Below are 16008 nucleotides of genomic sequence, written 5' to 3' on the forward strand. Positions count from 1 at the left end.
CCAAAGTAACTCGCGTAACATGGTACCCGCGCTTATATACCAGTGACCGCGTATGTGCGCGTACAGCCCGATGACCTCCGACAGTGGCGCCCCCTGATGTCTGGTGACCCCAAGCATAAACACTGTATAATTAGCAGTGGCACAGGGCAACTACTCATCAACTCTGAGCTCTCGACCTGCACTACTGCACTCAAATTACCATCGGCATCAGGAGGGTTGTGGGTGACAGGGCTTGAATTGAAGTGATCTGCAAGCTGAGGTTAAACCCCTGCTTCGAATACAGTTTATTCCCTCAAACCGTCGGGCTCTCAGGGAAAACTCAAGCCCATGCTTTGGTCAAATGGAGAAGTGGATCAGGTGAGTGGGCAAATGCATGGCAGATGCAGTATAATGTAGATAAATGTGAGGTTATCCACTTTGGTGGCAAAAACAGGAAGGCAGAATATTATCTGAATGGTGACAGATTAGTAAAAGGGGAAGTGCAACGAGACCTGGGTGTCATGGTACATCAGTTATTAAAAGTTGGCATACAGGTAGAGCAGGCGGTGAAGGCGGCAAATGGCATGTTGGCCTTCATAGCGAGAGGATTTGAGTATAGGAGCAGGTGGCGGTTCTTACTTCAGTTGTACAGGGCCTTCTTGAGGCCACACCTTGAGCATTGTGTACAGTTTTGGTCTCCTAACTTGAGGAAGGACATTCTTGCTATTGAAGGAGTGCAGCAAAGGTTCACCAGACTGATTCCCGGGATGGCGGGACTGACCTATCAGGAAAGACTGGATCAACTGGGCCTGTATTCACTGGAATTTAGAAGAATGAGAGGGGATCTCATAGAAACATAAAATTCTGATGGGATTGGACAGGTTAGATGCAGGAAGAATGTTCCCGATGTTGGGAAAGTCCAGAACCAGGGATCACAGTCTAAGGATAAGGGGTAAGCCATTTAGGACCGAGATGAGGAGAAATTTCTTGACTCAGAGAATTGTGAACCTGTGGAATTCTCTACCACAGAACGTTGTTGAGGCCAGTTTGTTGGATATATTCAAAAGGGAGTTAGATGTGGCTAAAGGGATCAAGGGGTATGGAGAGAAAGCAGGAATGTGGTACTGAAGTTGCATGATCAGCCATGATCATATTGAATGGTGGTGCAGGCTTAAAGGGCCGAATGGCCTATTCCTGCACCTATTTTCTATGTTTCTATGTTTCTCCAGCAGACACAGCGCAGAGAGCCGGTAATGTGCTTTCCTCGAGGCCAGACATCTCCAGATCAGTTTCCAGACCTATCAGAGATGCCCACCCTCGTTGCAAAGAATGGAGTCACTCCATGGGACATGGGGGCTCCTCCTAGTCACCCAAGCAGCCGGGAGATAAGGAAACCAGACACACCGAGACTGCTGTAAATAAAGTGTGTACTTTTTCTTCAAACAATTAAGCAATATTATTAATATAGACTACTGAATGCACAGTGGAGAATACTTGAATCAGAACTTACTGCCATAGACTTAGTTTCTCTTTTAAGCACTGATAATATGGAGTACGGTACACTGTAATTGTAACTTGTCACGAGGCTTTTAATTGTTCATTGTCCTTAATTACAAACCTGCAGCATGACTGCAAGTATATTACTGTGTTCAGTTCAAACTCTGAGTTTAGGGTCTCTGTGGGTTTGGATGGTGTCTGCCACTGCTTTCTGAGGAACTAATCCCCTCATCCCACCTGCTCTTCTCATGCATTACTCGGGAGACCAGAGGCTGCTTCAAAGTGATGGGGATATAAAAGAAAGACTTACATTTATATAGTGCCTTTCACGACCACCGGACATCTCAAAGCGCTTTACAGCCAATGAAGTACTTTTGGCGTGTAGTCACTGTTGTAATGTGGGAGATGCGGCAGCCAATTTGCGCACAGCAAGCTCCCACAAACAGCAATGTGATAGTGACCAGATAATCTTTTTTATTTTGTTATGTTGTTTGAGGGATAAATATTGGCCAAGACACCGGGGATAACTCCCCTGCTCTTCTTCGAAATAGCGCCATGGGATCTTTTACGTTCACATGAGGGGGCAGACGGGGCCTTGGTTTAACGCTTCATCTGAAAGATGGCACCTCGAACAGTGCAGCACTCCCTCAGCACTGCACTAGAGTGTCAGCCTAGATTGATGTCCTCAAATCCCTGGAGTGGGACTTGAACCCACAACCTTCTGACTCAGAGGTGAGGGTGTTACCCACTGAGCTGACACAGTATCCAAAAGGAAATGTTTCAATTTGGGATTAGCTCCAAGTAGATTTAATTCCCAAATCCAACAGATTATGTATTAAACAGCACCCAATATTTAATGAACACAAGAGACCATTAAGGCCTTTATTACAGTACCAGACCTGGAAAACTCCCCTTTGGGGTTCTGTACTGAATCTCATGGACCGATTTATTGATTCACTGTTACTTACCGTGTAGCCAACGGGGGTCTCCAGTGCTGCACTCGGTTTCTGCTGGCAGCTGATGTGGTAGAAGGTGAAGAGCAGGTGATGGTTATCGGTCAGGTTAGCTGGGACCTTCATTTTTATTTCCTCATAAAATTCCGGCGATCTGCAAAGTTTGCACATTGGGTCAGATTTAGCTCGCTTACTGTTGGCAGAGCTCTCCAGCCAGTGTGCACATACAATTATCGTTCACTCGCTCACTTCCATTCCAGCACTTTTGAGAAATTCTTCTTTCTCCACTTGCCCCTTAAAATGGTACGTAATTCCTCCATTAGCTCAGCGGGTCAATGCAATTAGCTATTGTGACTCAGTGCTATACTGAACGCATACATTGAACTCCGTGTGGTACTGAGCTACGCAGAAAGTGCCATTCCTCATTGTAATGTATGCTCACTGGTTTGTAGAGCTGTCATCTCCCAACCCGTCTGTAATTTCTGTGGGCTGGAGGGGTCCATATTGAGTGCGTCAGGTTGCAGCCCCTTCCAATATTTGAAGGGGTTGCTCCTTAAATTCTGGTTGCACTTCAGTCCCATGTTCCTAATCTTTGGGCACCTTGGTGCGGAGGGGAGCGGGCAGGTCAGAGGTCCTCCTCGTAGCACTGCTCCTGGGCACGGCCAAGGGGGCCATCAACCGGTTCAGGCAGCGGGCGGTCGTTCAGCACGACTGCCTGCCTCTCTTCCGTGGTTACATTCGAGCCAAGGTGTCCCTGGAGATGGAGCACGTGGTGTCCACTGTTACGTTCGCGGCCTTCCTCGAGAGGTGGGCGCCGGAGGGACTGGAGTGCATCACCACCCCCGGCAACCAAATTTTAATTTGATTTAAGCTTTGTTAAAAGTTTAAATTGGTCATTTGTGGGTTCTTGTGCCCTTGCCAAAAGGGGGCACTTGATTTTATGTTCTCATCAAAATAGTGTAGAGCTGTTGCATTGTGAGTGGCTTAACCAGTCACGTGATGTTCACAAGACTCAATAAAACCCCAGTCAGTTGGGTCTAGGTCATCCACGATGAGGTATGCAGTTGTGAGCCTAGTAGATGAACTAGTATTGTGTAGTGTGATTGTTAAACCTTTGTTAATAAACCAACTAGTTCTCAATAGCAATGCATTGCTATGAATTCTTAAGCGAAGAACCCATAAAGCAAATACATTACACTCATCGCTATCCAGTGACTCTTGGTGGGAGACGTGTTCGTGTGCGGTCATTGATGAGGCCAGGACCGGGCTCAGCTGTAATGCCCTTGATGGCCAAATAGCCAGTTAACACACTCGGTCTAGGCTCATACATAGGAATAAGCATTTTGACCCTTGGAAATATACCGCCAGCAAGGAGACGACTGCACCTTCAGGAAAGACGTAACTTCAAATTTTCTTTTAAAATGGGACATGGAACTGGCATGAATTTCGTGTGTCTTATCTGATCCTTATCTGTCCCTTATTCAGGCATTCTATGACAGCGTTCATTTATCACTTCATCCTCATGAAGCAAGCCCATTGATTAATCACAATCCAATTGACGAGCACTGGAATGAAGATGACGCGCAGAGCAATGGAGAGGAGACTCCGACCCTTGAGCAGCTGATAACTGAGTGCCAAGATTAGATTGGAACCGTGAAATCACTTTCTCTGGTCAGTTTTTATGTGAAGGTTGCAGGCGGCGCCATTAGCATTGTCAGTTTTAGTGCTTCAACTTGTGGGGTTTTATTTGTGAGCTGAGGATAGCAGGCCACATTTTATGTTTGTAGTGTATGTAAACGTGATTCAGTTTTTACCTCAGGTGATAGTACTACAATGGCTGGCAGATTGTGTTATGGCTTGTGGTGTTGCTGTTTTGGTCCTTTACGAGATTTCAGATAACTACCAGTTTTGTAGCAGTGCACAGATTAACGGCGTTTGTTTGTGTGGTGTGGGAGCACAGTGCAGAAAGGATATTTCCAGCCAAAGGGGAAACTAAAACAAGGGGACATAGTCTCAGAATAAGGGGCCGCCCATTTAAAACTGAGATGAGGAGGAATTTCTTCTCTCAAGAGGGTTGTAAATTCTCTGTGGAATTCTCTGCCCCAGAGAGCTGTGGAGGCTAGGTCATTGAACATATTTAAGGCAGATTTTTGAACGATAAGGGAGTGAAGCGTTATGGGGAGCAGGCATAGAAGTGGAACTGAGTCCATATCTGAGTCATGATCTTATTGAATGGCGGTGCAGGCTCGATGGGCCAAATGGCCTACTACTGCTCCTATTTCTTATGTTCACTCCCCGTATCACAGCTGTACTGCATTAGGGATGCACTGAGCACACAACAGGGCCTTTCCATGAAGGGGAAAAAAAAACTGAAAATCAATCTTCCCAGGGCTATTATCAAAGTAGCACTGGAAAAGGCCGCGAAGCAGGTTTGTAAGTTGAGCTGTGGAGGCTGCGGGGGGCAGAATGCAGAGAATGGGTTTGGGTTTGTGGAGAAATAATCCACAATCCATTCCCCACAAACAGCAAACCAGCACCAGGTGTAACAAAAGAATGATTTGCATTTATATAGGGCCTTTCACGATCTCAGGATGTCCCAAAGCCCTTCACAGCCAATGGAATACTTTTGTAGTGTAGTCACTGTTGGAGACGCGGCAGCCAATTTTTGCGCACAGCAAGCTCCCACAAACAGCAATGTGATAATGACCAGATAGTCTGTTTTAGTGATGTTGGCTGAGGGACAAATATTGGCTAGGACACCAGGGATATGTACTATAATATAACATGATTATTATGCAGAGTTGCAGAATAACAAACAGGTACAGGAAGTGTTTGCACTGTCTCCAAGGCTCTGACGAGACTTGTCCTTGATAACTCACTTGTTGTGGTACACAACGGCAGAGTACGCTTCTCTTGAAAAATCAGCACAGCTGGACTTGCCGAAGATAACCTGAATTGACATATAATAAAGAGGCAGAAACAAATCATTAGACAGTGCTGGACAAGAGAAAGACTCTAGCTGATGCACACTGGGTGATTTGGATTCTGTAAAACCCAGAGTTCAAATCCTGTCATGGCAAGTTACAAAATTGAAGCTGATAATTTGTGGGCTAACACCCAAAAAAAGGTGCTGGATTGTCAGAGGACGATGTGGATGCAAAGGTTACAGATATAGTATTTTAAATGTAATGGATTGGGGCACCAGAAGCCAAACATAGAAATTTACAGCACGGAAGGAGGCCATTTTGGCCCATTGTGTCTGTGCCGGCCAAAAAAGAGCTACCCAGCCTCATCCCACATTCCAGCTCTTGGCCCGTAGCCCTGTAGGTTACAGCACCTCAAGTGCATATCCAAGTACCTTTTAAAATGTGATGAGCATTTCTGCCTCTACCACTCTTTCAGGCAATGAGTTCCAGATCCCCACCACCCTCTGGGTGAAAAATGTTCTCCTCCACCAATTAATTTCAACCTATGCCTCCTGGTTGTTGACCTCTCGGTCCTTCCTATCCACTCTATCCAGGCCCCTCAATTTTACACACCTCAATCAAGTCTCCTCTCAGCCTCCTCTGTTCCAAAGAAAACAACCCCAGCCGATCCAATCTTTCCTCGTAGCTAAAATTTTCCAATCCTGGTAACATCCTTGTAAATCTCCTCTGTACCCTCTCTAGAACAATCACATCTTTCCTATAATATGGTGACCACAACTGTACACAGTACTCTAGCTGTGGCCTAACAAGTGTATTATACAGTTCAAGCATAACCTCTCTGCCCTTGTATTCTTTGATTCAGTTAATAAAGGAAAGTATGCCTTCTAAACCACCTTATCTACCTGTCCTGCTACCTTCAAGGATCTGAGAATAGTAAAAGTGGAGGGCAGAGAAACCCAAGGCAAAAAACAAAAAGGACCACATTACAGAAAAATTCTAAAAGAGGCAAAGTGTGTTAAAAAGACAAGCCTGAAGGCTCTGTGCCTCAATGCGAGGAGTATTCGGAATAAGCTGGACGAATTAACTGTGCAGACAGCAGTTGACGGATATGATGTAATTGGCATCACGGAGACATGGCTCCAGAGTGACCAAGGCTGGGAACTCAACATCCAGGGATATTCAACGTTTAGGAAGGATAGGCAGAGAGGAAAAGGAGGCGAGGTGGCGCTGTTGGTTAAAGAGGAAATTAATGCAATAGTAAGGAGGGACATTCGCCTGGATGATGTGGAATCGTTATGGATAGAGCTGCGGAATTCCAAAAGGGCAGAAAACGTTAGTGGGAGTTGTGTACAGACCACCAAACAGTAGTAGTGAGGTTGGGGACAGCATCAAACAAGAAATAAGGGATGTGTGCAATAAAGGTACAGCAGTTATCATGGGCGACTTTAATCTACATATTGATTGGGCTAACCAAACTGGTAGCAATGCGGTGGAGGAGGATTTCCTGGAATGTATTAGGGATGGTTTTCTAGACCAATATGTCGAGGAACCAACTAGAGAGCTGGCGATCCTAGACTGGGTGATGTGTAATGAGAAGGGACTAATTAGCAATCTTGTTGTGCGAGGCCCCTTGGGGAAGAGTGACCATAATATGGTAGAATTCTTTATCAAGTTGGCGAGTGACACAGTTAATTCGGAAACTAGGGTCCTGAACTTAAGGAAAGGTAATTTCGACGGTATGAAGCGTGAATTGGCTAGAATAGACTGGCAAAGGATACTTAAAGGGTTGACGGTGGATAAGCAATGGCAAACATTTAAAGATCACATGGATGAACTTCAGCAATTGTACATCCCTGTGTGGAGTAAAAATAAAACGGGGAAGGTGGCTCAACCATGGCTAACAAGGGAAATTAAAGATAGTGTTAAAGCCAAGGGAAAGGCATATAAATTGGCTAGAAAAAGCAACAAACCTGAAGACTGGGAGAAATTTGGAATTCACCAGAGGAGGACTAAATGTTTAATTAAGAGGGGGAAAATAGAGTACGAGAGAAAGCTTGCCGGGAACATAAAAACTGACTGCAAAGGCTTCTATAAATATGTGAAGAGAAAAAGATTAGTGAAGACAAACGTAGGTCCCTTGCAGTCAGATTCAGGTGAATTTATAATGGGAAACAAAGAAATGGCAGACCAATTGAACAAATACTTCGGTTCTGTCTTCATGAAGGAAGGCACAAATAACCTTCCGAATGTACTAGGGGACAGTGTCTAGTGAGAAGGAGGAACTGAAGGATATCCTTATTAGGCGGGAAATTGTGTTAGGGAAATTAATGGGATTGAAGGCCGATAAATCCCCGGGGCCTGATAGTCTGTATCCCAGAGTACTTAAGGAAGTGGCCTTAGAAATAGTGGGTGCATTGGTGATCATTTTCCAACAGTCTATCGACTCTGGATCAGTTCCTATGGACTGGAGGGTAGCTAATGTAACACCACTTTTTAAAAAAGGGAGAGAGAAAACAGGTAATTATAAACCGGTTAGCCTGACATCAGTAGTGGGGAAAATGTTGGAATCAATCATTAAGGATGAAATAACAGCGCATTTGGAAAGCAGTGACAGGATCGGACTACGTCAGCATGAATTTATGAAAGGGAAATCATGCTTGACAAATCTTCTCGAATTTTTTGAGGATGTAACTAGCAGAATGAACAAGGGAGAACCAGTGGATGGGCGTGTATTTGGACTTTCAAAAGGCTTTTTACAAGGTCCCGCACAAGAGATTGGTGTGCAAAATTAAAGCACATGGTATTGGGGGTAATGTACTGATGTGGATAGAGAACTGGTTGGCAGACAGGAAGCAGAGAGTCGGGATAAACGGGTCCTTTTCAGAATGGCAGGCAGTGACTAGTGGAGTGCTGCGGGGCTCAGTGCTGGGACCCCAGCTCTTTACAATATACATTAACAATTTAGATGAAGGAATTGAGTGTAATATCTCCAAGTTTGCGGATGACACTAAACTGGGTGGCGGTGTGAGCGGTGAGAAGGACGCTAAGAGGCTGCAGGGTGACTTGGGCAGGTTAGGTGAATGGGCAAATGCATGGCAGATGCAGTATAATGTGGATAAATGTGAGGTTATCCATTTTGGGGGCAAAAACACAAAGGCAGATTATCTGAATGGCGGCAGATTAGGAAAAGGGGAGCTGCAACGAGACCTGGGTGTCATGGTTCATCAGTCACTGAAAATGGGCATGCAGGTACAGCAGGCGGTGAAGGCGGCAAATGGTATGTTGGCCTTCATAGCTAGGGGATTTGAGTATAGGCGCAGGGAGGTCTTACTGCAGTTGTACAGGGCCTTAGTGAGGCCTCACCTGGAATATTGTGTTCAGTTTTGGTTTCCTAATCTGAGGAAGAACGTTCTTGCTATTGAGGGAGTGCAGCGAAGGTTCACCAGACTGATTCCAGGGATGGCTGGACTGTCATATGAGGAGAGACTGGATCAACTGGGCCTTTATTCACTGGAGTTTAGAAGGATGAGAGGGGATCTCATAGAAACGTATAAGATTCTGACGGGACTGGACAGGTTAGATGCGGGAAGAATGTTCCCGACGTTGGGAAGTCCAGAACCAGGGGACATAGTCTTAGGATAAGGAGTAGGCCATTTAGGACTGAGATGAGGAGAAACTTCTTCACTTAGAGAGTTGTTAACCTGTGGAATTCCCTGCCGCAGAGAGTTGTTGATGCCAGTTCATTGGATATATTCAAGAGGGAGTTAGATATGGCCCTTACAGCTAAGGGGATCCAGGGGTATGGAGAGAAAGCAGGAAAGGGGTACTGAGGTGAATGATCAGGCATGATCTTATTGAATGGCGGTGCAGGCTTGAAGAGCCGAATGGCCTACTCTTGCACCTACTTTCTATGTTTCTATGAGGACACGCACGCCAAGGTCCCTCTGTATCTCTACACTTCTCAGTATTCCACCAGTCATTGTGTATTCCCTTATCTTGCTAGCCTTTCCCAAATGCATTTTCTCGCACTTCTCTGGATTGAATTCCATATGCCACCTTTCGGCCCACCTGACCAGAAAATTAATATCTTTCAGCAGTCGACAGATTTATTTCTCACTATCGACCACACAGTCAATTTTTGCATCACCTACATTGATCATTACTGAATACCACAAAAAGCAAGGGACTCAGTACTGAGCATTGTGGAACCCCGCAGAAAACAACCTTCCAGTCGCAAATACATCCGTCAACCATTACCATTTTGCTTCCTGCCACTGAGCCAATTTTGGATCCAACTTGCCACGTTGCCTTTGATCCCATGGACTTTTCTCACCAGTCTGCCATGTGGGACCTTGTCAAAAGCCTTGCTTAAATGTAGAACAGCAGAGAAAGAAATGATTGGCAAGCAAAACTTAGCAGGGGAGAAGTTTTGGACCAGTTGGGAGTTCGTGGAGGATGAAGGATGGGTGGCCAGCGAGGATAAAAGGGGGTCAAATGTGGCCTCTTTGAGGAGGGGTGATGACGGCAGTTGTGAAAGGAAGAGGGATGGTTTCCGAGCAACTGGAGATATTGACAAGAGTCGGGGCAGGAAAGGTAATTAAGTGGTCAGGAGTTGGGTAGGCAGCAGACTGAGGGAGCAGCATGTGCAAATCATGGAAGTGGTGAGCTTAGGGAGAGCAGAGAGTGAGAAAAACTATAGCGACAGGGACTGGGGTGGAGGAAGTAGGGGCTGGTTTCCTGCTCATGATCACTGTAGAGTGACCAATATGGGAAAGTCTATGTTGGGCAAGATCAGGACGGGGACCGGCTGTGAGGCCTCCCATGGTCAAATAGGATGACAGCATTCACTGTGTACAAACTGATGTGTACAGAACAAACACACTTGGATGAGGTCTGGTGGTGCTGGTGATCAATGAAGTGTACCCCAGTCAGCACCTTCAGCAAGAGAGTAAAATGGAAGGAACAAATTCCGAACTGTACAAGAAACAGATTAGAGTTCAGACAACTATCCAAGATGAACATTAAGCTCTTGCAAAAACTGAGGTGGCTCATTGCTTTCCACTATTAAATGGATGATAATAAGGATGATCTGTTAAGTGGATACATTTACTGTCTCACCCACACAGCCTTCCAGTACCATGTGGGCGTAAAAGCTCCTGTAATTGCCTCAACCATCAATTATTGTGTATTTTAATATATTTTGGCACTGCAGCAAGGACAATGCGTACTTCTGTTAAGTATCTATTCCTCAAAAATGCACACGTACAATGGAAAATCAGTTACACAATTCCCAGTACCAAGAGGTGTCAGACTGGAATCTGTGAAAAAGGAACATACCGACTCTTAGTAATTGTGGTGATTCGCAGACTTGGATTTGGTGTTTGGTATGGAAGGAAAAATCTTCCCCGAACCACACTTCAAACTCCATAAAATCCAACCCATTCCCGGCGAACACTGCTCTCCCATTATCTGGGCCAGCTCTCGCGCTAAACAGCACACAACAATTAGATGAACTCTCGCTCCTCCGGATTCCAATACCTCTCTCCATTGCAACTTTTCTTGTCTTTATTTGTTGATATTACTATGTTTATTGACCTTTGAAACTTTCCTCTCTTTCTTCTGAGCTGCAGATACCCCATCCCACACACTCCTCCCGGTCTTCAAATCGTGATTTTATGCACGGTCTCGTACGCATTCTTTCCCAGCACCTCAAAGCTTCAGGGCAGTACTGAGGGAGCGTGGCATTGTTGGATCTGCATTGTCCTTTAGACATTAAACCAAAGCCTGTTGTGGTGAATATTAAAGATTCTGTGACACTATTCTAAGGGCAGGGAGTTCTCGCTGCGTCCTGGACAACATCCCTCCTTAAACATACACCAACAGAAACAGATTCATGGCTCACGCATCACCTTGCTATCCGTGGCACCTTGCTGCGTGCAAAATGGCTACTGCTTTAGGCAGTTTTAGAACGTTTCAAGGATACCCTCAAAGCCTCCTTGATAAAATGCAACATCCCCACCGACACCTGGGATTCCCTGGCCAAAGACCGCCCTAAGAGAAGGAAGTGCATCCGGGAGGGTGCTGAGCACCTTGAGTCTCATCGCCGAGAGCATGTAGAAACCAAGTGCAGGCAGTGGAAATAGCATGCGGCAAACCAGTCCCACCCACCCTTTTCTTCAATGATTGTCTGTCCCACCTCTGACAGAGACTGTGGCTCTCGCATTGGACTGCACAGCCACCTAAGGACTCAGTTTTAGAGTGGAAGCAAGGCTTCCTCGATTCCGAGGGACTGCCTATGATGATGCTCGAGGAAGAATGCTGCTAAGACCCCCATATTGATGTAAAGACGTTTCTCACCGGCATGGCACTGTTGGGGTCCTCTCCCGCCATGAACTGGACTTTCACTGTAATGTTGCGCACAGAGCCCTGACGGCTGCTGAAGTTCAAACTCTGTGGGTAGACGTAGAGCAGATTCCTAAGAGGAACAATGAGAGTGGGTCAGCGCAGACAAAACACATTCAAATTACAGCCACAAGCCAGACTCGGTGACTGGCTGTCCTGATGTACTAACTCGCTACTGTCTACCAAATAAATGGATGAAAGTGGATCACAGTAATAGAGGGAGTTTCCCCTGTACTCTGACATCTCTTCAGACTGGGATACATAACCTATTAACAGCAAGTAAACGCATTCATTTACATCCCTGCGGTCTCCTGCATCATATAAAAGAGAAAGATCAAACGAACCTGCATCTGTACAGCACTTTTCATATCCTCAGAATGCCCCAAAGTGCTTCACAGCCAACAAATTACTTGTAAAGTGCAGCCACTGTTGTTTTTTTTAATCTGACATAGCAGCATACAACAATGCCCACAAACAGCACCAACCAGTTAATCGGTTTTTGGTGGTGTTGGCTGAAGAGCACACAGAGAATTCTTTGCTCATGTACAAATAGTGCCATGGGATCTTTGATACTGCACCGAACAAGCAGATGAGGCCTCGGTTTAATGTCTCATCCACAAGACAGTGCCTTCGATAATGCAGTATTGCAGAGCGTGGGCACGTAAACTTCTCCTGGGTCTCTGCACTTGGTGGGATTATGTTTCAGGTGGGACCTCTTGCCCGGTTAGCTACTGACCTGCTGCATATTTCCAGCATTTCATAGAATGGTTACAGCACAGGAGGAGGCCATTCGGCCCGTCGAGCCCGTGCCGGCTCTCTGCAAGAGCACTTCAGCCAGTCCTACTCCTCCCGCCCTTTCCCCAGCGTCCTGCATTTTCTTTACTTCAGGTACTTATCCATTTCCCTTTTGAAAGCCACGATTGAGTCTGCCTCCACCACCCTCTCAGGCAGCGCATTCCAGATCCTAACCACTCGCTGTGTAAAAATGTTTTTCCTCGTGTCGCCTTTGGTTCTTCTGCCAATCGCCTTAAACCTGTGTCCTCTGGTTCTTGACCCTTCCGCCAATGGGAACAGTTTCTCTCTATCTACTCCGTCTAGACCCCTCATGATTTTGAACACCTCTATTCAACCTCCTCTGCTCCAAGGAGAACAACCCCGGCTTCTCCAGTCTATCCATGTAACTGAAGTCCCTCATCCCAGGAATCATTCTTGTAAATCTTTTCTGCACCTTCTCTAAGGCCTTTACATTCTTCCTAAAGTGTGGTGTCCAGAATTGGACACATTTTCTCTTCTTAGAGGGAACTTGCATTTCTTATTGCACCCCTTACATCCTCAGGACATCCCAAAGGGCTTCATGGTCCATGAATTAATTTTGAAGTGTAATCATTGTTGTCTTATTGGCAAACATGCCAGCCAATTTGCACACAGGAAGGTCCCACAATGAGATAAACGATTAGTTAATCTGTGTGTTTATGGTGATAGTTGATGGATAACTATTGGCTAGGACACTGGGAGAACTCCCTTACTCTCCTTTGAACGGTGCCTTGGGATCTTTCATATTCACGTCAAATGGTCGATGAAGCCTCAGTTTAATATTAAATCTTGGACAGTGTGACACTCCCTCAGTACTACAATTAAGTGTCAGCCTAGATTGAGCTCAAGCCTAGAAGTGTGGTTTGAACCCACAGCCTTCTGATTCAGAGGTCAGAGTGCTACCATTGAGTCAAAGTGACACTTGCCTTTCTTTTTACCCACATCAGAAAGGGAAGAGGCAAGGCATTCGAGGCGGGAAAAAAGTGGCCCAGATTCTGTGTTTGTTCCCTGGCCATGCTATGAATTTATCCAGATATCTGTGCAAGTGACAACTCTCACTTTCCGAGACACGGGAGCTAGGACACACCTGTGAGAGTTGTCTGAAGCATGGAAGCAAAACAGAACTTGAATAGCAAAGAGAATGAAGAAACGCCCCGCAAAAATGTAACAGGCACCTCAACAAAGCCTAACTGGCAAGCACTTGAATTACTCAAATGACACAGTGCCCACCAATATCATGAAGCTTGGCTGTACCCAACTTCCCAGATCAGAAGTGGAGATGGACAGTGTTGCCAAATCGAGAGGAGGACTGGATAGATATTTTTCAGTGAAGGCCATTGTGGGGGATGAGAGAGAGGAGTGCATGGTATTTATTGAATGTTGAGATTGGCTGCAGTGGTATCTTGAGGTTCTCTACATTCCCATGGCTATAATGCTCGAAGAATTTTGGCAGCACTTTAAAGGCTTGACCCACTCAACATCACACTAATGTTCGGCCAGCTCCCTCCCTTTCAGGCACTTGGTTACATCACCTCAATCAGGGTCAGGATAAATTCAACTGTCTTTCGTCCAACTATCAATCATTTTGCAGCGATTTACTGCAGACAACAGGGAAAAATAAAGGAATATTGTACTAAGTGGATCACACACAGTACCAAACTGAAACAAGCCCAAGATTAACTCCATTACAGTCAATCATGATTAAACCAACCATTTCCATGTTGACCCAAATTTGATTAGAAATTCCTCTCATCTTAATGCACCTAAATTAAATGGTTAAAAACACATTCCTTTTACATACATGAAACTGCAAGTTAATTGCCGAAAACAGCAAGGCAGTGACTAGTAGTGGCAACAACAATGGCATAAATCAATCAGAATCCTATTACCAGGAAGAATAATAGAATAGCTGACATTGTGTCTGAGGTTGACTGTGCACACAGTGGCCAAGATTCAGTTTAGCACGTCACGTCATGGTGGAAACCCCACAAGACTAACACCCTGGCAGCCACTGATGTCCTCTGCAGAAAATGTGTTCACCAGACTGGCCATGTTGGCTCTTGTTTTGACAGGTGCTGTGATGGACTAGGAGCCACATTCTGATGGACTGCTTTACCTCGGTTCCAAAAAATAGCTTGATTAACCACTCTCCCTGATTAAACTATGCATAACAGATGTGAAGCAACTGTGTAAATTAACAGCATGGTGTGCAGTGTTTCTGCCACAGTCACACCCCAAGAATCACACCCTTCAGCACATTCTCAGCTCTTCTATTATTCTCCTTGTTTGGAAGATTCTATTTGAATTATGCCAATATTGTTGGCACTACCAGTTATTGCCTTGATGTTTTAAGCTATTAATTTGCAGAGATATACTTACCTTAAAAGGAGGATCACTAGATTGATTCCTGGGATGAGAGGGATGTCCTATGAGGAGAGATTGAGTCTATAGTCTCTGGAGTTTAGAAGAATGAGAGGTGATCACATTGAAACGTATAAGATACTAAGGGGGATTGACAGGGTAGATTGCTGGTATCTGGCAGGAAAGATCAGAACTGGCAGGAGAGATTAGAACCAGAGGTCACAGTCTCAGGATAAGGGGTCGGCCATTTAGGACTGAGATCAGGAGAAATTACTTCATTCAAGAGGGTTGTAAATCTTTGGAATTATCTACCCCCGAGAGCTGTGGATGCTCAGTCGTTGAGTATATTCACGGCCGAGATCGATAGATTTTTGGACACTAAGGTAATCAAGAGATATGGGGATTGGGCAGGAAAGTGCTGAAGTCGAAGATCAGTCATGATCTTACTGAATGGTGGAACAGGCTCGAGGAGCCGTATGGCCTTGGCCTACTCCTGCTCCTATTTCTTATGTTCTTTTGGTTCATCTATGCAACAGGATTTTTTTTCCAAACTGTGGTGCTGCTTTCAAATTTCATTTCAGCTACCTTAAGACAAGAGGAGTTTCTAGTCAAAGGACAGAAAATTTGGGTTTACACTTATTAAAGAGCAAATATTATTCCAGTTCTGATGAAAGGTCATCGACCTGAAACGTCAACTCTGTTTCTCTCCCCACAGATGCTGCCTGAGCTGCTGTGTGTTTCCAGCATTTTTTGTTTTTATTTCAGATTTCCCACAATCGCAGTATTTTGCTTTTGACATTAAATAGATGCTGCTGGCACCCTGGGAGTAGACATTCCTGTGTTTCTAAGAAAAAATAAAGACTTGCATTTATATAGCATCTTTCACGTCAATGAAGTACTTTTGGAGTGTACTCACTATTGTAACGTGGGAAACGTGGCAGCAAACTTGTGCACAGCAAGTTCCCACAAACAGCAGTGATAATAATCATATAATCTGTTTTTGTTATGTTGATTGAGGGATAAATATTGGCCCCAGGACACCGGGGGATAACTCCTCTGCTCTTCTCCGAGATAGT

The 16008-nt window shown here is 45.1% G+C and overlaps 1 protein-coding gene across 7 annotated transcripts in view; it reads right to left on the minus strand.

The window, feature by feature from the left end:
- Window positions 1–16008, minus strand: part of dock6 (dedicator of cytokinesis 6) — a 180494-nt gene that overhangs the window by 83075 nt on the left and 81411 nt on the right. For all 7 annotated transcript variants that reach the window (XM_070867242.1, XM_070867245.1, XM_070867244.1 and 4 more), the window contains exons 15-17: window positions 11714–11831; window positions 5309–5379; window positions 2445–2583 (exon numbers count right to left, since the gene is read on the minus strand). In XM_070867242.1, coding sequence (XP_070723343.1) covers window positions 2445–2583; window positions 5309–5379; window positions 11714–11831 — 328 coding nt within the window. The remainder of the gene's footprint in view (window positions 1–2444; window positions 2584–5308; window positions 5380–11713; window positions 11832–16008) is intronic.

Source organism: Pristiophorus japonicus, chromosome 24 (assembly GCF_044704955.1).
Source record: "Pristiophorus japonicus isolate sPriJap1 chromosome 24, sPriJap1.hap1, whole genome shotgun sequence".
Lineage (NCBI taxonomy): Eukaryota > Metazoa > Chordata > Chondrichthyes > Pristiophoridae > Pristiophorus > Pristiophorus japonicus.